At 42.4% G+C, this 26,777-nt stretch overlaps 1 protein-coding gene across 3 annotated transcripts in view; it reads left to right on the plus strand.

Moving 5' to 3' along the window:
* The first annotated feature begins 1,314 nt into the window (after window positions 1-1,314).
* fgf13a (fibroblast growth factor 13a) overlaps window positions 1,315-26,777 on the plus strand; it is a 42,742-nt gene continuing 17,279 nt past the window's right edge. The window contains exons 1-2 of one of the 3 annotated variants that reach the window (XM_034543359.1): window positions 1,315-1,477; window positions 26,648-26,758. In XM_034543359.1, the coding sequence (XP_034399250.1) occupies window positions 1,348-1,477; window positions 26,648-26,758 (241 nt within the window). In that variant the 5' untranslated portion in view covers window positions 1,315-1,347. Of the gene's footprint in view, window positions 1,478-21,660; window positions 21,692-23,689; window positions 23,880-26,647; window positions 26,759-26,777 lie in introns of those variants that run through there. The other 2 variants (XM_034543358.1, XM_034543357.1) reach the window with 2 other exon arrangements.

Consider the following 26,777-nt stretch of genomic DNA (forward strand, 5'->3'; position numbering starts at 1 on the left):
GAAGTCAGTGAGTGGGAGTGTGTCTACATAATGTTTGATTTTATATTCAGTAGTTTTGTGTATTCTCTCTGGGAGAAGCGGCTGAAACGGTCCTGTAGTCCATTCATGTTTCAGCTTTCTGAGTAAAGCTGACTGAGGCTTACATGCGGTACAATATTGTGATCTTATCACAGTATGAGAAGAGTGGCTATCGGGTCATCAAGAACAAACGGTGTGAACATGATCAGTTTTAACACTATTCATGATACCATTTTCTGGTGGATTGAATTAAGCTGAAATGAATTATGTTGGTCACACATGTCATAAATGCAGTCATTCATTAAGTATTGTGGAGGTTCTGATTAATAGCTTTTTCTATAGTCATTTTCATAAAGTAGTAAATGTGTCAGAGAGAGGCATGGCACTCAAATCCATTAGGAAAAGAAGATACAATTTATTTGGCTTGATTCTCTTGTACCTAATCCATCAATAGAGAGAAAATAGGTCAATGATCGAAGCCAAGTAGGGACTTTGTCCAGAAGAGGACAGATGCAAAAGATCCAATACATACAGACAGAAACACAGGGTTTTTCACAGGATCCCAGAATTCCTGCAGACACACATGCAGAGTGATGTCATAGTAGCGCTCCTTAACGCCACTTTAAACGTCACTCGAGTTCACCGGCCGCTCCTGGAGGCCTGTGCATGCTTTCCATCTTCCTGCCTACTCATACAGCAAATGGCGTGGATATGTGGTGAACAGGGGAGCCGTACTCACCCACCACCTGACCTCCGTTTCAGTGGTGCCGACTATACTGCACACAGCAGCAGACTGCATGCTCGGCCTGAACATCGAACAACTTTTCACTCCTCTACCGGCCCGACAGTCACCTCTTTAAAGCGCAGCGGCTCATGGATCTGTGTCTGCCATAACACTGACTTTGAACATAATTGTTTCCCCTTTTCCTTTTCCTTGTGTTATCTGATCACTTTTTAGTGACACAGGATATATTTGTTGTGTATAATTTGATTAGTTTTGTGAACTTGGTGTTCTTGATCTAAGCCTGTCTATTTCTTTCTTATTCTCTCTCTTCCTTCTCTCCCTTCCTTCTCTCTCTTCCTTCTCTCTCCTCCTGCTCTCCCTTCACTCTCTCTCTTCCTTCTCTCCCTGTCACTCTGTGCTGTATTACTGTTGTTTAAAGCCATTAGCTGTAGCCAATATGTGACGTATTATTATTTGCCTGTGTTTCTGCCTTGTGTTTTTGCTGTTGTTTGCTTTTGTGTGGTGAGTTTTCTAACCCCAGTTCATTCTGTTATGGCACCACCGCAGTCCAGGATGACGCTGCCCCAGGTACCCAGGAGTACATTATGTTACGGCAGGACTCCATCCACTCTGCGGATATAAGGAGTAAAGGGTCCCCCTTTCGTGCTAAGTGTCACGAAATCTTCTGCTGCCCGCTGAAGCAAGTCACCAAGAAAGAGAGCACAGAACCCGAAGGTTTGATCGCATCCCCTCCTTGTTTTGATTTGCTGATGCTCCACGTATCCCCTGCCCACTCCCATCTTGTTTTCCCCTCTCTCTCATATTCTGTGTGAACTGATAGTTCTCCGCCCCTTCAAACTAAGAGTCCTGTCTTTTATGCCTGTCTCATTTTTCGAGAGCATCTGGTGTGCTTCTGCCGCTTTCTAGCATGCGTGTGATTGTGCACGAACGAGCGCATCAGTGTACGGAAGTGCAAGCGCTTGTGTGTGTGTGTGTGTGTGTGTGTGTGTATATGTGTGTTTGTGCATAGTATAAGACTGAATGCTTACGGGCATGTTTGCTTGCAAATAACCTGTAGGAGGTCATCTCTCCCTGGGATCCTCCAGCCTTGGTTTGTAATGTGTGAGTGTGTGAGTATGTGTGAGTGTGCGTCTGCCTGCACACCTCTTACGTTGGACTGAGTGAGGAGCACATCATCTGTAGCCCCTCCCACCCCTCGCTACCCCAAACCATTAACTCGGTCATGGCCACCCTGAGGCACGTGCACAGACCCAAACAAAGTGCAAACATAAAAGGGGTAATAGCAGCTGCTGCCCTAATGAGTTCAATGACTGGGTAATCTCAGTGTGCGCTTCCACCTCAACTGGCCTCGTAGAACAAAAAAGGTGAAGCGCTTTTATCTTCTTGTCTTGAAGACAATGTGAGATTCAAATGTTACATATTCATGACTAAATAGTGAACTACTCCGCTACGGACTGCAAGTCAGAAATCCCCCCCCCCCCCCCCCCCCCCCCCCCCCTCCCTCCCTCCTCCTGCCCCTCCTCTCTTGTTCCCTGTGCTCCCAGTGATGGCTGTATCTTACCCTCTCAGTGCTTCCTTCCATCCTTCCCTTCCTCCCCTCCTACTACAACCTTGTTCCCCTTTACCCCAACCTCTATTTCCACATGTGTTGTGCTTGTAGCAGCATGAAGATACGCCTGCATGCATACCTTACAGTGTATGTCATCAACGTTTGTACAGTTAGGACACGCAGTAAAGTAACAATTAAAAAAACGATCCTGCTCCTACTCCAAGCATGCTTCCATACCCTGCACTGTCTGGCACTCAGGCTCTTTGACTGCCTCATCTATCCCTCAATAAGAGTGCAAAGATTGTAGAAATTGCTTTCCTTTGCAGACTTCCTGATAGGTAAGATATGAATTATCTTGCTCCTGATATGTTTACTGCAATGTATTGGTATGTCTTCTGTTGCATCTAAAAGAGGACCACGTTCGGTACCGTAGTGCTACACTTACACATCAGTTAACCTGTTGATAGATGTCTGTGTTCCTGCTGAAGGACTCAAGCACATGCACGTATCCTTGTGAGAGAGAAAGAGAGGGAGATAAAGCAGTAGAATACTAGTGGAGGTCTGGCTAGAAAAGTACAGATGTATTATTCAGTTTGGCTGCAACTCCAGTTGGACGTGACTGAATTTACGAAGGATGGAGGAAAGACTACAGCTGTTACGTCAGCTGTTTGTGAAGACGTCATTAATGTTGATGCATCATGCAGATGGAAACTTTGTGTAACCATGTGTGGCCCACACACACACACACACACACACACACGCACACACACACACACACACACAATACAGAGCTGTTTGCTAATATTCTTGCCAATACGTGTAAATAACAAGTAAACACAACATACATATTGAAATAGTAGAAGTTGATATATTTGCACAGGAAATGGTATTCGATATTAAATGAAAACAAGATGGTTGTATGTTTTGAGAGATCTGAGAAGTGAAGTCAGCCTCGTCACAATGTTACCATGGCAACAAAAATCCAACTGCTTTGTGTTGCACTTCTTGATGATTTTAATGAGTGCCATAATTTCGCTCCATGTTAAATAAAGTTTGTAAGTCACAGTGGATTGCGCCACAGAGAGTCAGGAACTCTGGTTGGTTGTCTCTATTAATCTATAAGCAGTAAAAGGCAGTGTTTCTATAATGTTGTTGACGTGTGTTCAGTGGAGATGCTGGAGTGTGTCTGCTGCTGTATAGATGAGTCGCCAAACTGACAAGTGCTCTGAAAGGTACAAACATTAAAGCAAGCTCTAACGTGGCGTTGGCAGAGTCGGTTATCTGCCGTATCATTTCCTCTTAGTCCAATTCTGATGCATATCCCAGCAGCATTGAGGTGGCTGATACAGAGAGCCAAGATATTGGTTTCAACAGTCACTGGAGATGTACTTGTCGGAACAACACATCGGCAGCACACAGGCTTGGGCTCTGGCACCCCAAAGGATGAGTTCAAATCATATCGGTTCATCTCTGTGGAGCTGCAGGGAGCATAAGAACACAGTCAGAGAGCACTAGACTTGCTTCCTGCATCCTGAGGAGGATCCTATGTGTGCGGCCCGCTGTCAATCAGTTGGTCAGACAGTTGGGCATCTATCTTGGAATTCACTTTGACACGCTCTTTGGCTCAGTCTGTGTCACCACCTCTCGATTCCTTTTAATTCTCAAATCAATCTCTCTTCCCTCTGCTTCTGTTTTCTCTCTCTCTTTGGCTCTGTTCTGTTTCTCCACAGCAACAACAACCCGATCTGTGTAAATATCCCATTCATAATTCAGACGACTGCAAGACTTGGTGTTTATAGTTTCAGGCCACAGACAGACAGATATCCATAACGAGATGTAAACACAGAGGTATAAGGCATGAGCAGTATGTGTATGTTTTCATTTGTAACACAATGACGTTTAAAATGCCAAACGACTTAGAAATAGAAATATAATGTCACAGAGAGGAAACAATTCAATGCGATCAGAAACCTCTGGTAATTTGGTTATTTGTCAGAATTATGTGAGCATTTGTCTGATTCCCACTAATATTAAAAAGGTTGGAAATGAATGGGGCTGTCCCGAGTGAATCTTCCGATAAGTTGTCAGAATTGATCTGTAAGGAGTTATGGTTGACCCAGCTGTTTTCAGCACCAACAATAAAACCGAAAGCCCAAACGGTCGAATCATCTTCCAAAGTTAGTCTTTTCATTACAAAATGTTCTCTTTGTGTTTCCACTCACTTGATTTAGATAACTCAGACGACTGAGAACAAGCACTGTGGATTTTGACCTCCAGCACATTGTCATTTTGTTCATAAAATTATGTTTTGAGACACTTGAGAATTAACCTAACCTTTTGTGTGTTTTATATCCTTCATCTGCAAGCTGCATAATAACTCACATTACTGCTGACCTTTTGGTAGGGCTTCCAACCCTCTGCAGCCTTTTGTATCGGTTCCTTTCACCAACGCTTGCAGAAATGTGAATCTTGCTCGAATAGTAATTCATCATAACTCATTTTGTTTCACTATTACTTTATGAAGTTTATGTTGTGCACGGTAATGCAGTTGTGAGAAGGAATTATTTTAATTCAAAGTGTTCACGGTGCAGGCCGACAGCAGGGACGTGCAGGCCAACGTGAGGCAATCACAAGTGTTTGCGTTCGCCACAACCAACCGGGAACTCCAGGATGCTCCATCTAAAAGCAATATAATGAAGTCAGTGAGGCGATATGTCTCTTACAGACAGAATGAAGTCCAGCACCTGTTGCTTGACATTCAGGCCACTATCTAATTGGTTTCAGCCTTATTGACAAAATAACTCATCTGCTGCTCACTGAGCCATGAAAGTGTAAGCAGAGGAACAAGAGGGATGTATCGTAGCCCCATTCATTTCCCACACTCGATGTTAAATGCATGGTGGTGATGCAGCACAAAGTCGACAGAGCGCAATTACATTTGGAGGTGTGGGCGAGCATCGCTCCTCATAACAAAGTATCCCATTGCAGTGTCTCACCGAGTCCTGCACACTACTGCAATGTTGACAAGAGACAAACATGCAGCCTCAGGTGCACTCATGCTCTAATAATAGCTTGTTTAATTTTCTTTCTTTCGGCATGAAAAGCAACAACTCTGTTTGTCTGAGTCAATACATAAATAGACCACGCATGAATAAATAATGCATATGATAATGTGATTTGGTGCCTGGAGAGACGAGGCTGGGAGGAGAGCGTCAATGTCACATTCGTTCTGCTGCGCTTACCTGACCTCTATGGTTGCCTACAAGCGTGCATTTAGCCACATGTCAAAGTTTTAGCTGGAGCCGAGACTTTAGAGTGAGTGAACAATGTATTTTAACAGCTGATAAGAAGAAGAAGAAGATAATAATTAAAGACTCAGTGAGACAATATCTGTGTCAAATAATGTATAAAAGAGCAGTGTTTTACGATCCTCGTTCACATTGCTTATTAAACGTCAGCCTTTCTGAAGTGGAATGTCACTGTTATAAAATATGTGAAATAGAAAAGGGCGTAATGTAATCAACACCTCCGCTTGGTTATCACTTGTAAGCGTAAACGAGTTGACATCCACGTGCACAAGTGAACATGTTCTTATAACGTCAAACTTACACGAGAACAAAATCTTGACTCAGATTAAGGCAGAAAGGTTGACACAGTGGTCATTTCGGGCCTGGCTGGGGCTTAATGTAAAGGCACAAAGAAACAGGAGGAGTGGGTGTTTCTGACAACATTAATGAGAAACTACTCAGGAGACCAGCAGAGAAGTGAAGGACACTGAAGTTGCCTATTACATTCCAGCAGCATCTATTTTATTAACAATTCTCACGTATTCGCCTCCGCATCCCAGGTCCACTGCTCGTGAATTAACAACAGCCAAACAGACTGACTATTCTGTTCAGAAATGTTGTGAATCAGTTATGAATGAATATTTGGAATGGTCACTCTAAATTCTTATGTCACGTTTGTATGCATGCTTTGATGGTTATACATTACATAATTTGTAGAAGGATTGCTATTTACTGAGTAAAAAGACGCAGTTACAGTAGCAATATACTGTTTAATACGCCACATAGACATTAGCAGCTTTACTCACTTTGACCCTGAAATCCCAGTTTATGTCACTGATGGTCATAACTTATTATTGTTTTACTCAGTAGAATTCCTGTTTCTAACTACTGACCAGCTCTAAATCAGAGCTAAACATGAACCATCTCTAGAGTAGGTTATAGCAACTGTGACACAAGCAAGTGTGTAAGTTTCCCCCAGAGTAAACAAGCAATACGCTATTTAATTGGGGCAATGAGGCACACTGCTGAGTCAGCGCCACACTAATGGGAGTCTCGCAAAGTATCTCCAAACGGCTGCCAGGAGAGAGATTACAGATACACACAAAATAATGTCACTTATTAGGGAGAAGATATTTAGTAGATAACATAATAAATGTGAACACATACTGAATCTATAACCTCCCTGCACTCAGACCCTAATGCTCTCTCTCTCTCTCTCTCTCTCCAAACGGTGGTCTTAATAAACCTCACACTTTATTGAATGGACAGACCAGACCTCTATTTGTCAATTTTAATATGACGGTCCCTAATTACTATGTATGCTTGTGTCCCTAGAGAGCAGATTACCTGGTCCGAGAACAGAGAGGGCATAAAAGCCTTGCGCTCTCGCGTTGCTGGGCACAGGTTTTCTCTCCGTCATATGGAGTGGGCCCGGAACGCTGCTGCGGGTTACTTTGGTTTTGGTTTCACTCCATTACACACGCATTCATGTTGACACTACTGATGTTAGTGACTCCATAACGTTAACTATTTCTTTATTAAGTTTCAATAAACACTTTACGTTCCAATCAGCTGTTGTGTCTTTGCCGTATTTGTCTTAGCCTAGGAGCCAGGTTGTGACACACTATTAATTAGTGTGTTTGCTGAATTATGGTCAACTTTGCCAAAAGACTTGCAGTGAATAACCAACACTTACAGAGAGTTTGAGGGTCATCTTGGGGGCTGGCGGGGTTATGTAAAGACCTTGATTGATTTATCTCAGGGAGCATTGAGTAATGTGCCAGCCGGCCAAGGCCAATGTTGTCAAGGATTCATCCAGACACCCAATTTCTCCCATCATGTCGCCTGACAGCCCCACAAGAGAACCAGAAAAGTACTGCCGCCCTCCACATACATGGATTAAACGTACTGTTCAGGGATACGGTTAGATGTTGGATAAAAGTAGTCTGGCTTACATTAAAGAACCTTTGGTCAAGAATGTGATCAGACTTGTAGCGCCAGTCATGTTAGATGCTATGCCGCTTCTTTCCCCAACAAGCCTTTCTTGGTTGGATTTTTGTGTGCTTCACTAGAGACTCAGTTTGTTTGTTTACTTCCATGTCAATGGTGGTTAAATGTCTGGAAAGTGCCCAGACTATTTCACAGTTGCTTTATCCCGACTCAGTGGTCTGTGTGCTGTCCAACTTTGGAACAGCAGATACTGTGAAAAACAGCTAAAGCATCCCCACGATATTTAATCATTATGATGATGTGTTACTAGGGCTGTTTACATTGCTATTCTGCAATTATGCTCACAGAGTTTTGGGTTTCACCCCCGATAGGTTTGCGTAACCCTACCCCAACACAGCTTTATACAGCTAAGTAGTGTATTATATAGGCAGGTGTGCACATATGTGTCATAGTTAAAATACTCTCAAGTATCATCACATAGATCTTTTATTAATTACAATGACATTCATGCCTAAAAAGAGGTCATTGTAAATGTATGTGCCAGAGCAATAGATGGGTCCGACATAAATAATGCATGTTGTTAATGAAATGATCATTCTTCAACTGTCAAAGAGAGTTCTCTCTTGGCAGTCCTCTCCCATTCATCAGTTCCCTCCAGCATGTGTTAAAAAGTGCACAGTGCTCCTCCATCACCCTCTGCAGGTGTTTGTCCAACAAGCACTGATGGAACTAAGTCACTTTCACCTCCAACAAGCTCCAGCAGAGCTTCTGTGTCATACAGCGTTGTTGTTCTTCATAGTTCTCACAGACACACCCTCAGCTGGTTGTCTCACATCAGGACACGAGCCCCCCCCCCCGCCCCCCCGAGTCATTATCTTCAATCCAGATCTAATTTTGCAGCATGTATGCGAGCAACCAAGCAGGCTGAGGCATTGGACTAAATAAACCACAAAGAGACACACAGGCGCTGGTGAGACACGGCAGGCTGCATGCTCACACACAAACACACACACTAATGTCATGAAGGCAAACGACACACAGAGCAACATTACTGAAATGAGGAGACTGTGTGCATGTGTGTGCGTCTGTTCTCCAGGGACTGCAGCCTTATGTCAGCCATTAGTGTTAGCTGGCTAATCCCCTTGCTGGAGAGATAGTTAGACATTGAACATCTTGTCAGGCCCGGCCAGCATTCACATTCACATTCACATCCGCCTCTCTCGTCTCCCTTCTTCTTCCCCCTGTCTCCCCCACTCGCTCTCTCTCTCTCTCATGTTTTCTCAAAAGGTTAAAAAACCCTGTCTTCATAAGGTCTTCACGGGTCAGAGTGCTACAACGTGAACCAAAAAAGGCAACTACGTGTCGTATTGAAATGAGTGCCTCCTCACTATAATGGTGACAATACTAAGAATGGCTCTTGGCTCTGCTGGTGTGTTAGTCGGATGTCACAGGCCTCGGATGCATGTTCAGTATGATGTAATAGGGAGCAATCAGACAGGAAGGGAGGAAGTCCTTCAGCCGTACAGATAGATGATCATGCGTAAACCATCTTTACAACAGGCCAGTGACACGCAGCCTCCCATCTCTAATCTGTGCCCTCCAACAAGCCAAAGCATTGGTTATTATGTCCTAATCCCCACATGTTGTATACTCATTTGCAAACACCCACATTGACCCTGGATAGTGCGTGTCATAGGTCATGCCCAGAGTCCTATTAATCTAATCTAGCAGTACTGGGACAAACTTGTTCTGACTTGTTGAATATGAGTGCATGTTTACAGCAGCTACTCTTTCAAAAGAGCCTCAGACACAAAATACCACAGTAGCTGTGCTGCTTGGGGAACTTAACTTTCTTAATATAATATGGGCCCACAATCATTTGTACTGATCCTTCAATCTGTAGCAGAAGGCTCACTGCAATCATTCAATCATGTTAAAGCATGACCTCTGACTCATCGCCCGCCACATTGGCCAATCTGGTTGTAGGACCTGATAGATGAAGGAGCCCAGAGAGACCAATGGACAATGTATGTAATTATTTAATCAGTCATCCACAGAAGACACTAAACCTCAGTCCGATTCTCTGTATTCTGCAGTGGTAAATACAAAGATACTACCGAGCATGCTGCCGGAGTCGTTGGGGAGGAATCAATAGCTTTATCAAGCAAGACACATGAAGTTGATCCCCACAAATGTCTGCATACACAGCCATAATGCATTCTAGCCCCTATCCTTTATGGACACAACTAAAGGACACACCAGGACTTAACCGTCCTTTGAAGCAGTGAGGACTGTGCCAACACGTTCTCACAATGCAGAAATGTCCTCACTATGATGGTTTTTTAAACTGAATTTGGTCCTCACAAAGATATCAAAACAAGCACAAAAATACAACAGTAGGTTACATACGGTATACACAACCAATCCTCTCCTATAAACAGGTGGGTCTTGCGAGCCATAGAGTCTTAGAACCCTCGGAAAGTCCCTAAGATCCCTTCTCTCATCAGGGCTATACCACACACATCCCGCATCCCACAGTACACATCCCACAGTACACATCCCACAGTACACAGTACACATCCCACAGTACTCAGTACACATCCCACAGTACACAGTACACATCCCACAGTACTCAGTACACATCCCACAGTACACAGTACACATCCCACAGTACTCAGTACACATCTCACAGTACACATCCCACAGTACACACACATCCCACAGTACACATCCCACAGTACACACACATCCCACAGTACACATCCCACAGTACACATCCCACAGTACACATCCCACAGTACACATCCCACAGTACACAGTACACGTCCCACAGTACACATCCCACATCCCACAGTACACAGTACACATCACACGTTACACAGTACACATAACACGTTACACAGTACACGTCCCACAGTACACAGTACACATCCCACGTTACACAGTACACATCACACGTTACACAGTACACATCCCACAGTACACATCCCACAGTACACAGTACACATCACACGTTACACATCACACGTTACACATCACACGTTACACAGTACACATAACACGTTACACAGTACACGTCCCACAGTACACAGTACACATCCCACATTACACAGTACACATAACACGTTACACAGTACACGTCCCACAGTACACAGTACACATCCCACATTACACAGTACACATCCCACAGTACACAGTACACATCACACGTTACACATCACACGTTACACATCACACGTTACACAGTACACATCCCACATTACACAGTACACGTCCCACAGTACACAGTACACATCCCACATTACACAGTACACATCACACGTTACACATCACACAGTACACATCACACGTTACACAGTACACATAACACGTTACACAGTACACGTCCCACAGTACACAGTACACATCCCACATTACACAGTACACATCCCACAGTACACAGTACACATCACACGTTACACATCACACGTTACACATCACACGTTACACAGTACACAGTACACATCCCACAGTACACAGTACACATCACACATCACACATGACACACAAAGATTGCACTGCAGTTCCCAAAGACGGCAGGATTTGAGAAGCCATGGGAAACGGGTCATTCCCATTTAACTGTTAGCTAAATCAAAGAGAAGAAGAAATAAAAGCTTAATATAACAGTCCATCCGTTTTTATCAGCCCGTTTTGTAAAAAGATACAGCAGAATTGAAATAGTATTCACATTGTCAAAGCTGTATGACTGCAACGTTGTTAAACATTTTTTAACATCTACTGTACGTTTGGCATTATACTGAGAGGCACACGTATAGCTCTAACTTCTTTTGATTGACATTACAATGTGTATAGACCAGGTTTGATTTCCAACAGCACACTGCAGTTCACAAACACACCACAGCTCAGCAGCTGGCTTGAACTCAGCAAATAATAAATCATACAATGATAACATCAGTAACACAAAGGCATGATGTTCATTTAATTGGCTGTCAACTGAACAGAAGTGATGCTGAAGTCATGGATAGACATAAATTAGTGCGCGTCAAATCATGTTTGCCTCCTCAGACTCTTTTTGTCCTTTTCTTCATCACCATTTTATGACACTTGTTTATACGTATGCATTTTAGAGTATTCACTGGCTGAATGGCATGATAGTAATTTAGTAGTCTTAGCTCAATGCTCTAATGTCTTTGAATATGAATATGTGAATATGTGTCTCTAATGTCTGTGAAGCCTTTTTTATTTAAAACAAAATAAATCTTAAAACCAAGATACAGTACGATGTGTCTATACTTGGTAACCGGTATAGTTACCAAGTGATTGGCTGGAGGCTCGTGTCAATGTATTGGCATGATGCAAGGTCCACAATGTAAGACCTTGTTAGTTTTGTGTCTCTGCTAATCACTCATTCCCTCCACCTGCCACGCCTCTGTCTCCTTGATTGGTTATGCCCTACACATGTGGTTCCCCCTATATATGCTTCCATTCTTTCCCTTGTCCTCTGCCAGATTGTTGTTTATCCTCTGTGTGACTTCACTATCCAGCCTGTGTTTTTGAGTTTGAGATTTTCAGTAAAGATTCTTTTGTTCACGTGACTGGACTCCTGCCTTTTTCTCTCTGCGCCTGAGCCATACCCTCCCCCCGTGTCACACAAAGGGATTAGGTATAATTGTGTGTTATTACTGCAGGCGTCATTATTATGTCCAAGACCAATGCTATTCAGTAATAGTGTTGCATCTCATAATGTTTCTACTACCGACCACAGAGAGCCATCCCTGCCTTACTGCTGTGTTTTGCCCTACTTTTTCATCCCACTGTAGGGTTCTATCAGCTCGGCACAGCTCCTCCTACCAGTTATATTCCAAACGCTGGTCCACTACCATCCATTGACATTATGTTGCCATTGATTTCTCTGTGCGCTGACTTCACTAACAAGCGCCGGGACTGAAAGTGAAAAGTGGAAGACTCTGTGTTGGCTAGGGAACATGACCTATTTACCCACCCACTCCCATAAGTGGAGTCACGTCTCCTGTCGTGTCATTTCCAGCTCAGTCGATCTGCTCCACCTAACACCTAACGTTGGGGCTTTTAAATACACTGAAATAATCAATGCCAATCTGAACCATGCTATCACACCGGCTTGTTCACACACGTTCTCATCTTTCTGTGATAACCATTTTTATCTTAAGTGTCGTGCCAGAGATGTGGAACCCATTTACAACCATTTATTGCTCACTGTATGAATAACTATTCTCATCCCTGCAGCTTCTCTGTCTCTCAGTTTTACAGTCAGGGGAATGAACCCCAAATACTTTCCTCGACGAAATGCATCGGCGGCAGGGGAAATAAAGAGTGTGTTGCCAGACTAAATGAGCTTCATTAATGATCACACCCAGCTCACTGCACTGCACATTTGACCTCGTTGTATAATATCCACATTTATTATTGTGGCCAGACGAGATGTAATGGGGTTATTCTGAGGACGGGGACCTGGTTAATGGACAAGATCAGGGTCTATTACAAACACTTGGATGAAAGATGTGATAAACATCGAGACAAGCAGTGAGGAAACATGTTTTCATCTAAATTAAAAAGGGAGAGTTCATCAAAAAATCAAGAGTATTTAGTCCTCTGGAGCTATTTAGTTTCTACATGAACTTTCACAACAAGGTCGATGGATTTTCTTTAGTAACCGTGTCATGATTTATTGGAAGGAGACATTGCACATTTTTAGGGACTTTGAGCACAACCAGCAGATTGCCATAAACCCATTATATTCGAGAGACAGCATACATCTCTATGACCAATATCTCCAAAACTCTGCCACTCATACAAAAACAATACAGATTGATAAATAGCACTACGGGCCAAAAGAAAAATGTGTATTTTAGATTTTGAGGTAACTGCCCCTTTAAAACCTTGCATACTTGCCATTTCTAAATCAAGAAAGCTTGTCAGCTACAGATTTAGTTCCAAGAATAGCGTAGTTAAAGCTTTTATCATCCTCGCTAAGAAGTGTCCATCAACTAAGACAACAATGTGTCCAAAGTTAGCAACTCTTAAAGAAGCAAGCGTGACCTTGTGCTCTCTTGCCAGTCTCAGAGCTTTCCTTTGTGTCTACATCAGTAAGTAGACAGTTTAAGCCAGCTGGTGTTGGAGATGATGCCTTTAATCTCGCTCCATTCCCTTCCTTGATGTGTCATACTGGAAAGGATATGTAGGACAACATCACTTCACTTACTGTATTCTGGGACTAAGACTGTTCTTGCTAGACAGGGTATAATTAGCATGGAGTTATTTAAATAATATTAATATTAATATTAATACAAACTTTGAGAGAGTCTGAGCTTCAATATTTTGGCTGCAGCATACTTCCTTGATTTCTCTTTGATACCAGATGTCCCTCTTCACCGTGGCAAGAGCCCATTTCCTGTGTGTGTTCTGGTTAGTGGAGGAGGGATAACTTAAAAGAGAATAAAAGTGATTTTGTTGTTTACGGTCTCTCAACTCCTAAACGCCATCTCGCTGCAGCTTTCCCAACGTGATGGTATTGCCAAAGGGCTTCTTCCATTGACTCACCATCTACGAGTCAAACATGTTAATGTTCAATCATCCATTTTGGCAAGGGAGCATCTCTTGCACTGGATTTCCTCCTCCGTCTACCTCCTGTTGTGATGCTGGCAATGCTAGATGTTGTTCTGATAACAGGCATTCAGAGACTCCTATTAGATTTGGCGGGCTGGCTGCCTGTGGTATGTGTGCGTCTACAATGCATGTATGTACATGCATGTGTGGTTGTTGAATTATTCTATACACACACATGCATGTGTGCAAACATCCTGCTCCATGATCTTATCTTCCAATCACTATATCTGCCTCGGCTGGCTGATGGAAAAGTAATGTTGCATGAGACACCGTGTGCTCCAGCGACCCAGAAAAAGGCAACATGTACAAAATTAAATTACTGTACACCTGGAATTTGCTTTGAACTTTGTCCTCTGCCTTTTGTGCTTGTTTTCAGTCTTGTATATTGAATCAGCCGTACAATGTTCTGTAAGACGCGCTGCTGTTTAAAGCATTTGTACTGTCTAGGTCTCCATACGCAGCAATCAGTCACAGGGACTTTTAGCACAACATTGGCTATGATTCACCCATAATCCCCCAGGGGACCTGAGAACTGCAGGGTCATGGTCTTGGTAGACACGTCCACACACATTGCAACCATGGCACGTACACACAGATATTACATTTCAATTTCCATTAGTGGCCTAAACAAAAGCGTAGCTTGCTGACATCATCGCATCGATGTATCGTAACCGATCCCGCGCGTTGAATAAACCTGCCTCTTTTTCATATTCCCGCTCAGGGCACCTGAGGAACAAAGAAGACGAGCCAGACTTTGTTAATATCAGAGATAATCAGCTTCAGTATTGTGAACCAGATGGCTAATTAATGGTCAGCTGGGTATAGGGTAAGAGAAACAGGAAGCCTCTGTTGCCTGTAGTTTTACAACCTTTTGCTGGGAGGAATACGAGCACATCGCGGGTCCAGTATTAGTCATTCCGAGCAGGCTGCTGTCTGAACTCCGTGCTCTGGCCATTTCACACACCGCTTGGTGCCTCTGATTGAGATTTCTCCACATCATTACAGCCTCACACTCTCTCACTCACACACACACACACACACACACACACACACACACACACACACACACACACACACACACACACACACACACACACACACACACAAAGAGCACAGAAGCTATAGCATGTGAAAGCCCACAGTTTGCACATGCAGTTGAATTAAGAAGCAACAGATTGTAAAGCGCTTTTTGTAAAAAGGTATACAAAATACTGACTATATATAGCATTAAGTGAAAAGCAGAAAGATGGCCGAGTGTCATCATTGCATGCTCATGTTTTAATGTCCTCAAAGTCAGTGGCCTATTATATCACACTAGCAGCAATTACTGTAGTTAGTGGTCAAAATGTTGTACTTACATAATGAAATAACTGCATAAATATGTACACATGAAAGAAGACTTGAAATGTCATTTTCTGAGATGATCATAAAGCTCTTCTTGCACTGTCACACTTTCTGACTCTTGCACAGGCCAGATTGCATTTACACATCTAATGCATGAATATTGCTTAGCAGTGCACCTCTTCATCTATTTGTATCATTATCAAGCGCAGAGACACAATGTGCTCAGCTCCTGAAGCCGTTTCAGCTCGATGTTTCAGTGCCATATTTAGCTTTTATTGATGTATAAATAGAATGTTGTTCCTTTCACTTGGAAAACAAAAATATCTCACTTTTCTTTCCCTGTGTGAGAGAAAATATGGCAGCGTTGATCAGCTGACGAAGTCTTTGAAGCCAGTTGTTATACACATGGTGAGAGGTTAAATGAAATATGGCAGGCATTGCATTTTTTCTGCTCCTAATTAGTTTTGGTGTTGTAAAGCGAGAGAGATGGAATTGTTGATGGATTAATGAGGAGCACACTGCTTCACACACACAGATATTGTCTTATTAATAAAGTAGCGAGGTTTAACAATAGATGTGTTTTATGTTATTCACACTGCCACTAAAGACAAGATTCACCCTGTTAATAAATATCTTCAAAATCTTTCTGACACTTGGATAGAAACACAAGATGTGATGTATAACTGTGCCTCGCTGATTTTTAGCTTGCATGGCTTGTGGGCACTTTCTCTACACCGTTTGTACCCGAGGTGAAGATCATCCTGTTTTACACGCTGGGAGAAATAATGGGACTAATGTCCTCTGTTTTCAGTCTACTGGCTGTCTGCTTGCTTTCATGTCTTGAACACAGCTCTGCGGTTCTTAAAAGGGTGGGATGGATCACACAATCGTTGCCATGAGTTTGTCAGTCAGCCATGACTGTATTGTATCCCCCATCCTCTTCTGAAACCTTGAGTTAAGGTTTCTTGCTCTATAACATCCAACCCCCATTCCCATTCTCTCTCTCTCTCACACCCCCTCTTACGTATGTGCAGTCTCCATGGTAACGCGTGGTATCACTATGGCACTGGTGGCTTAGCATGCGGAAAGCTGCTGTTGTAGTGGATTTACTGTAACAGCGCATGTACAAAGAGCAGACAGCGAGCAGGATGCTGCCAAAGGGCTGAACAGTCTGAGCAGCTACTCTTTGAGCTCATCACAGACCGTTCCTTTTCTCCCTTGATACGACTTCACTTGATCACCTGGCTCTGTAACAAGAGGTTAAAATAAAAACCCTGCTATCGCAGAATCCTATGTTAAGATATGTATTTACTTTGACATTTAAAATCTAGATATGATCAGTGGCACAGTCATGGTATGCAACCTCTATTACGGACCACGAGCAAGGTTAACCTCCCCACTTATTCAGTGTTTGCCCTTGGAGGCCACTTTTCTCAATACATTTTTAAGAAATTCATTAAAACACAAGCTGCTATCGTGATAGCCTTGGGTTATTAATAAGACGAGATAGCTCTAATCATTTTGGCTGTATTTAATAACACAAAGGTCAACACAAGGCTCAACCTTGGCAGCAGACAGGGAGATCTCACACCTTTCTTCTCGAGCTCTGCTCTCTAGTGGCCAGAGATGGAAAGAGTAGCGCGGTGCTGGGACCGTGTGGGTCTGTGTGAAGTCATTCGGTCTTGCACAGGTTAGGCGTGTTTGCAGACTAAGAGGCGCTATTCGTAGGACTATGTTTGAAGAGCTAACAGTGTGAGGAAGAGTCATCACTGTCTCTGAGGCCTCGCTATGACAGCAGTCTCTGCAGAACACTTTTTCACAGTTATGGCTCTTAAACACATCTTTTTAGCAGGAAAGCCTGAAATGTATCAAATCTAAATCTAGTTATTGCAAATCATTTTATACATTTGAGCATATTGCAAAACACACTCTCTTACTTTGTGTGTGTGTGTGTTTGTGTGTGTGTGTGAGTGCAGTACAGTGAAGGTGCCCCCGGGAGGCCACAGTAGACTGGTATTCTGGAGCACTACAGTAATTAATGTGCCCATGGCGTATTGCTACACAAGCAACCAAAGCGCACACATACCACAGAGACACAGGGGCATGTTGTGTGTGTGTGTGTGTGTGTGTGTGTGCGTGTATGAAGAATGTCCTTGCGTCTGTCTTGCTCATCTTATTGACAGTGACTACAGGTGTAGGTTACAGAGGTCACTTGTGTCTATGTTTATTGGAACAAATATACAATATTGCATTTGGATAAAACCAGAGGAGGGTACTCTCATAGGATTTCTGAAAGCATAGTTCATCAACGCACATCAGCTGCATACTTCCACTTGCAAATGAGCTCAGTTTAGGTCTGTGTAAGACTTCAAATGAGTCAAATATAGCTATAATCCACTTTTGTCTCACAAAACTACTAAAGACAACTTCTGAATACAAATGATACTGGAGAAATTAGGATACAATAAAATGCTTATGATTTATCCTATTTTTGTTTAAACACCTTGTCTATTTGAAACATAACACGTCTCTCTCCTGTACTTATCTCACCAGTTCCACTTGGGGTATTGTCTGCTTTGTTTTTTTTTTTTTATGTTTCCTCCTCCATCATTGCTTGTCTGCTTAGAAAAGCACGAGCAGCGAGACCGACATTATCAGGCCGATGCACATTTGCACTTTCTTCAGTATCATCTTGAGGTGTTTGATTAGTGTGGCTGTTGTACAATGCAGCCCGACTCAGCACCTATTTCTGTCCTCCTAACTGTCAGTGATAAACCCAGCCGTCCCCCTGAAGGGGCCACACTGCCTGCTTGAGTGATGGCCCCGGTTTATCAGCGGTGCTTCTGGTAGTGTTGCGATCTGTCCGTCTTCGTTTGCTCATGGCAGAATTAAGAGGCATCGATAGAACCGGGCAGGTATATCGTCTGCTGCTGTGTAAACATGGCGCCTTAATGCTACTTCAGGCCCTGGGGTGATGGACATTTCTGATGCCCTCCCGTCCCTTCACAATATGCTACGGCAATATGAATTCAGAACCCTCCGTCACTGGACAGTGTCAAATATTGCCTCCTTCAATGTAAGACAATATGTCAACAATAAGTCAAGTTATCAGCTAAGATTATACATTTCCAGCATTTGTTTTGGTTAGAAATATTGCATCTTTTTCTGTGTAGGTTTTCAAATATCAATCAGCTTAATAAGTGAGAGTACAATAAAATGTCTCCTGAGCTGTCAATAGTGCTGATCATGCAACTGTCAAGATGTCGCTGTCTTAGTGACTTTGTTTTTGCACTAATAACTGACTAATAACTTAGACTTCAGACTGTGTGTATAAATAAGGTATAATAAGGTGCAACTACACAACTTTAGCATACTTTGCCATTCTTATAAATAATAGGCTGCGCTATAGTCATCACTTATTTATATTTACTGGATGGAATTGTATGCGTCATCAATAAAACAGTAAACAAGCAAATCATTACACGTAGTCTTTTAACATATAAACATACATCATATTAAACTATTCAATATGAATCGACTGCCCAATCAAGTTCTTCTTCTTCTTGGCCAGGCCTGAGTGTGCTGATCATGCACGGGAAACTTTAAAAAAATTTTTTTGTGTTACTCATATTTCTAAAACAATTTTGTCCAAATTTTGTCCAAACAACAACGTCTTGAGACAAAAGTTTCAAAGTCACAGTTTCAAAGTAGAATATTACCTTGTCCTGTTACTAACATGAGTTAGGTATGGTGATTAGTATTTATTATATAAACAATATCAACATTTAAACCTTGATTTTATCTGATCAATGTTTTTTTTTCTTCTTTTTCTCAGAAGTAAAATCTCTTATGATCCACATTACAACTTAGTGAGCAGTGGGCTGCAGTGAAGCGCCCGGGGATAAAAAAAGTAAAGTAAAAAGTCTGGAACTGCTCCCTAAACAATAGGGAAAGATGTTATAGAGGATGCAGCCATGGGAAATGTTCTGAGGAGTAAATGTTCTGTGTCAGAGCTTTGACCTCTGTAATAGAATAAAGAAAAGAAAACAAAGAGTATCAAGTCTCCCACTCGTCCAGACTTTATACCAGAGATTAGCTTGTGTTCACAAATGTTGACTGAACTTTCCTTGGCAATGGAAATGTAACTGCCTATGCATGTGGAAGATCTACAGCTCCACTGAATCGATCTTAGATATAGACTTCTTTTTGCGGTGTAAAAAAAGATTGGTTTCCTGTGAGCTCAAGGCAGAGATGGCAGGAAATGAGGAAATTGTGCGGTATTGATTACAGCCGCACTAAAACATCACAACATTCTAGGCTGAACCAACGTACAGTGTCTCATTGAGTATGTTTAGGTCATCACTGGCTAATGGAAAGGAACACATGTATTTGCGCTTCACAAAGAGGATCCTTCATACATTGTTTATTCTTAGACTGCTTTTTTATCAATTAACACGTTTTACTGCGTATTGCTTGAGGTGGGGTCTTTGGTTTCTCTTTGTTTAAAGAAAGGTGTTGGAACTACCTATAATCACAGTAAATATCACCCCTGTGGATATAATTGCTACTATGCACTGAGGAACAAGCTGTTTTTTGGAAATAATCTATCAAACTCAGTTCAACATTGAAACAACTTTGGTGACTATCTTCTCTGTGTGGGGTTACAGCTTGATTCCCTCTATGCCATGAGAGAAAACATCAATAACAGTAAAACCGATATGTGTATCTCTACAGTATGCCTTGTGTTATGTAAGCCAAAGTCAATATATTGGTATTGATCCATGAACTATTTATATTCCTATCTAGTTTCAGTACATAATCACAAACATAGCTTTCTTCCACATGACTGGTGAACACGTTTTGAATTACATATAGAAAAGAAATTGTAGTCGGGACTTCATTGATTAGGTATTTGTCACTCTAATATATAGTAATCTCTAAAAAATGACTGATTCCACACTAAATAAAATGTGGTGTTTTCGGCTCAATAGTACTCTGTGAATTAGAAGTTGGTCTTTAATCTGACGGGCAGAGGAATAGACTGTGGTTATGCATATAGTCATTTAGAGACCCCTGGAGCGGGGCAGGTTCTGGATAGTGGGGAATTTTACTATATTAGCTCTACATTGAACAAAACACATTTGCATGTTACAGTGATGTTAGTCACAGATCAAAGAGAAACCCCGTTTCAATAGATCAACCTTATTATTTTATTATTAAATAATTAAGTGTGGTGCTCTGTATAGAGTTGTGTTTTTAGGTGGATTTCCCCTTTAAGGGGAATCTGCTGCTCATAGCACCCATAGCCTCCATAGCATGTCCACTGGCTCCACCTAGTGGTCAAAGTTGCTCATAGTCACTTGAGTGCACTAACCCTCACAAGTACCCACTGTAAGGCTCCCTATATCTCAGAGCTCATTGTTTAGTGGTCTATCAATACATACACGGGCTGCGGCAATACATCTGCTGTCACCAAGTCTGTAAAGAGATGATCTACATTTAATAACACGCCTCACATAACTCGATTAATACAATAAATTGAGCTGATAACTAGCATGCCATATCTGGCCAATCTCAGAATTAGCTGGGTGATTTGAGAAGGGAAAAAAAAGGAAGAAGAAGAAAGAATTGTCTTTGAAAACGCATTACCTAATGTTGTCTCGGTTGATTGTGCATCGATATTGTTCAGTCCAAAGTGGACAGGCCTGTATAACCAGTTTAGTCGAAGCATTATCGGATCATTTTACAGCATTTTTTTTTTGTAATATGAGAGCTAACTCTCCCCTGCCCCCAAGAAGGAAGTGCAATTTCAGCCTGCAGTTTTCCGACCACTTTTCTTCAGCCCGGCCCCGCCGCGACACAGCAAACACACGCCCGTGTTTCTGCCGGATCAACAAGACCTCTAAATGAATGTTTAATGAGCATTTAGACGTCGTAATGGCATGTCGCTAATGTCCTGTAATGATCTTCCTGTTGATGGCCACGCCTCGACGCTTTGTCTCCCACTACGCCTCTGACAGTTGTCTGACAATGGTTTGAACTTTGCTGAAAGTAGACTACTCGCCTTCACTTCAGGACTGCAGGTATCCGAGTCAGCGCTCTGGGCTTCGCCAGAGACAATCATGTCTTTCCCGTTGAGAAAAGCGGTTTCAGGTAGGCTGCCGTGTGGTTTTTGAATTTACGCTGCACTTGTTTTGGCTTTTTTATTTATATATTTGTTAAACTTTTTTTTTTTTTAACTTAAAATGTATATTACTTGTTATTGATAAAATGCTTCCCAAAGTGGTCTTAAGTCAAATGTAGTTTATATTTGTATACAGTAAGTAGTGACTTGGAACAGTGCTGTAGTTCACCGTCTTGGAGCTGTCCGTGGTGCTGAAGTGGATGTGGAGTTGGAGCACTTTGCTTCGTCCCCATTTTGAGTTTTGAAGGTTGTATGTTTACAAGAGACACGTGCGTCTATGAGCTTTATATTTGATTCCTAAATTCACTTTTTAAATTCACTTCCGCGAGATTTCAGACGGAGTGAGGCCTCAGTCCATCGTGTTGAGGGTGCGTTACTGCCGTGTATTATTAATCAGAAGACAGAAATAAAACATCCGCGACAGTTTGGGTGGACGACAGTAGGTGGCACCATTGGTTAGGCTGTTAGCTGGGCTCGATCCGGGACTCAGGGGGAAGCGGCGGGGAGACGAGGCCTGCAGTCATGGCTGGAGACCTAACTTTCGCTCTGGAGTTTAAAACGGCACTAAAAGAGCACTCTTTTAAGGTGCCAGGCGTATTAAGGTGGAATGTCATGGTATTACGATGAAACAATTCAAGCGAGTTATATGTTATTTCATGGTGCCGTAGCTGTGATCCACCGGCTTGAGGCTGTTCCCTGCTTATTCCACTTTATTCGTCTTGCGTTACCATCACCGCTGACGTCTGATGATGGCTATACCTGCTGGTTCATCCCTCGCACTTAACCGAACACTAAAGCGGGCAACTGACTAAGTTTGATAACATTTTAAATCATTTTTTGCGGCTAGACGTTCGCCCTAAGAATCATGGGATTTATCTTTTGGAAATGTTGTAACAGCCAACCGGACCGAGTTGTATCAGTAGTTATTTAGCTTTTCCATGACTATCTGTCCACTCGTCTGATAAAATATATATTAAAACATGGTGATGTTTGCCCCTCCCCCCTCGTTCGACGCCCCTTTCTCTTGATGTGTAACATGAATTATCCCACATGACGACCTAGAGCATCTCTCATCTGTGCACACTGCCTGAGTTGGCAGCTCATAGACTCCCTCCCCCCTCCTCACTGCTCATCCTCCAGGTTGTCGGTGCTCTGAGCAGCACAGCTGATTCTGATGTGCTTTGCGCAGCGCTCGGATGCTGCATCCGCAATGATGCGCCTGCCACTGCCTCACATTGACTCAACAAAAGGGAGAGAAAAGAAACCCAAAAATGGGAGTCTCTTTAGTGATTCGTGCACATCCTCTGTGTTGCCTTTCTGAAACTCGGTGTTAAGCATCCCTGACAGCAGCAGCCTCAGTGAGGGATTTAGAGAAAGAGAGAGAGAGAGAGAGCCCTGCAAACTTCAAACAGGTGTTTCCGTCCAGTGGCTGCGCGTGGAGGTTCATTCACGACTACCTGCCTCTCTGCATACCATGTGCCACATGCGGCCATGTAGTTTAGAGGGATGGTGCGAAACCGCGCACGGGGACCGAGTCTGTGCGTTCCGGTTGTAAGGCACAGACAATGATGCAGTTGGAGGAGCATGCAACTTGCGGTGGTGAAAGTATTGGTGCAGCTTCACGGGCGGGTTTGATTTTGTTGTCAAGTTTGACTTTTTTTTTTTTTTCTTTCCTCGGAGATACAACGGACACTTCCTGAATAACGCCCCAATTCGCGAAAAAACTCAAAATGATGAATTTGGACATTATCTAAGTGGCTTCACTGCACCACTGGGACCGTTTTACTGTCTACTCGTCAGAGTCCACTTGGAACACAACTTGTTGGTTATTTGACGAATAACTGCAGTTACTTCAGATTGTTTGCCACTGCGTCTGGACGTGTGTAGCTTCGGGATCCAGTTTTTTTTCTGCTCGATCCTTTTCACGCTTCTGCTGAAGTTGTTTCCAGCGCGCAGCCAAACTGGCCATGGCTGCAGCGATAGCCAGCTCCCTCATACGGCAAAAAAGGCAAGCGAGGGAGCGGGAGAAGTCGAATGCCTGCCGCTGCGTTAGCAGCCCCAGTAAAGTCAAGGGAAGCTGTGAGAAGCCCGGTCGGCTCAACGTCTTCTCAAGGGTCAAACTCTTTGGCTCCAAGAAGAGGCGAAGGAGACGACCAGGTCTGTTGTGCAATTTCATCGGGATCAATAACTCTTCATCTACTGTAGGATGCCATCGTATACATCTCTACATGTGTACAAAATACTCCTACAGAGTATACTTTTAAATCTTTGTGTTAATTTCAAAAGATAAATCAGCCTGCCATGGGTTTGGTGGGAGAATAAGGTCCCTTGGGAAGTTTGTCCACAGAGAAGTCACCTTTTGGCATCTCAGGCTGTTGAGGGATATATTAAACTGATACTTCATAATACTTCACTATCCAATTATTCAGGCCACACTGGACAAAAATACACGCAAGTGCTTATTAAGTCGATTTTTGTAAATCACTGAAGACTTTACTGTCTCGTTTACTTACATTGTTCACTGTTCAAGTTGCCCTGGATAATCAGTTCATCATAGGTTAATAAACTATTCTGTATTATCAGTCTCAAAAATGGATTCATATGGCAGCCTTGCATGTGTAGACTATTTAAATATATAGAGACACAAGTTTCACAAGAGATTTAAAGAAGTATAGGTCTTAACTTTTATTTTGAATTTTAAGCAGACCTCACTCTCAGCTCAAAGGGTGTATTTAACATATAGTGTTGGTCAAGTTCTTTGTCGCAGATATACTGTATATCCAACTGAAGAAAACAAATACTTGGCATATAATGAGCAATAAGTAGATTGCCAGTTGAAATGATGAGCATTGTACCTTTTATACTTTTATAAAGTATTATAGTCATGTGAGCCAAGGTCCAGGGTGGCTCTTTGAGCACTCTCACTGCAGCAGTGTCAGAGGGGTTGTCTTCGTAGCCTAAAGCACCCTCCCAATCAAACCCAGTGAAGAAGTGATATCTGATCGGTTCACATCAGGCCCAAAGATCACCTCTTGTCAATTGTGTCATTTTATTCATGTGTGTGTGGACATGACGACGACGAAGGGGCGAAGATTAAAATCTGTTTTCTCCCAAACTTTATTCAATCCCATTCATTTCCAACTGTTGTAACTGGAAGTAAAGGTTATTTTTTAAGCAACAACATAACTATCCTAAATATTTTAGCACCCCTTTCAATTCCAATGTCTCTCCCTATCCATGTGGAGGAAGCAATGTGTACTAAGAAGAAGGCGTTGTCCGTGTGTGACTTAGACCGTATATATGGTGCAATGTCTGGTAATGCAGTGTGCACATCGACCTGTGCCTTCTCTGTTTGCAGCACATGCTGACATATGCACATTCATCAATGTGTTCCACTGAAAAGTACAACGTTTTACAACAAATTATTAAAAATGGTCTTTTGTACACAATGAATAAACCATCTCTGAAGCTAAAGTAACCCTAGTTAGGCAAGAAATGATGGTACTGGGAGGTAAGTGAGATGAAAGGATAGATGAAAGGTGTGGTAGACCACAGTAAAGGACACTCCACCAGGGACACTAACCAGGAAATGGAGAGCACTTAGCTCTTATCAGACTTACACTGATGTAACACAGGCAGGCTGCCCAGCCACTTCTAACTATGGTCTTTTAACCTGGTTGTGGCTCATTTTCTATGTTGCCCATTTGATTAGTACAGCTATAACTAATTTCATTGAATCATTCTATTGTGTCCCTGTTTAAATATAATGCAGTAACAGATATAACAAAAATAATATAGCTCCTTCTTTACTATGTCAAAAATTATACATTTTGATCACTATATTTATCACAAGCCGTATGATTTGCAAGTAAAAGTTAATGCACTTTAACTTTAAATGTAATATACTCAAATCCTATTATGTACTAAATAAAGATTGTATTGAAGTTTAGATTATAATTTAGCCTTTTGTATTTAACTGTACATATCCCAAACCAGTTATTATGATTTTCAAAAAACCACAGCAGTTTCTTTCAAATATTTACTCTCTAAAATTCTAATTCATTGAACAGTTGACATGCAGCCTCAAGGGAGTAACAGAGGGTGACATAAAAGAAATTTTCTCCGTCATCTTAGACCACTGAGTCACCACACGCCCCGCTTCCAAAGCCATTTTTATATTTGATATTATTTGCTCCTGTCCACCTGTGGTCTTATATCTCTTTGGAGTCGAACTGGCGGCCTTATTAGTCACCTCTGTTCCGCCGTAGAGAAAAGACAGAAACAGCTTTCATGGATTGTCGGCACAGCAGCATTAATCAAGCTGTAGGTCTTACCATTTTGCCAATTAAATACTATTATCAATCGATGTGTCAATCTTAAAGCTCTCTAAAGCATAAATGTTCTATAAGTGTTTCCATTCATCAGACGTCTTGCTATGTTGTTTATCCCCTGTAAATAAAAAGTGAAATGGCCCACAGGATCAGTGGGAATCAGCAAGCCGAGAGCCTTTATCAGTGCTGTTGTTGTATAAAGTGGCTAAGTGGTCAAGCCAATGTGAAAGAAGCTTAAAACAGCATGCAGCTTCTTTAATGGCCGCCACATTGTGGCTCTTAAAATATGAAACAACACAGGATTCCCTTGAAAATGATTCTTCTGACATGCGTTTGGTGATAACCATGCTTGCTTGATTAACAGGTGCATTAACCTATCACAGTCAGCCATCGTAATTGCTACTATTTGTCCCACCTTGGCTCCACTTTACTACTAAATTGGATTTTGTGGCTTTAGTAACTTTTAAAAATGACGACAAGCCGTGACCCAAAACTGAAGCTACGAGTGACATCTCATTGCTACATTCCTGTTTCCCTAAAGTGCGTGTTTCATTCTTGTGTCTTCCTGTCTCTGTGTCCCCTCTGCCTACACAGAGCCCCAGCTAAAGGGGATCGTGACAAAGCTGTACAGTCGACAAGGTTTCCACCTGCAGCTGCAGGCAGATGGAACCATTGATGGAACGAAGGAGGAGGACAATGGTTACAGTAAGTTTCACAACCTTTC

This window comes from Cyclopterus lumpus, chromosome 10 (assembly GCF_009769545.1).
Source record: "Cyclopterus lumpus isolate fCycLum1 chromosome 10, fCycLum1.pri, whole genome shotgun sequence".
Classification (NCBI taxonomy): Eukaryota; Metazoa; Chordata; class Actinopteri; order Perciformes; family Cyclopteridae; genus Cyclopterus; species Cyclopterus lumpus.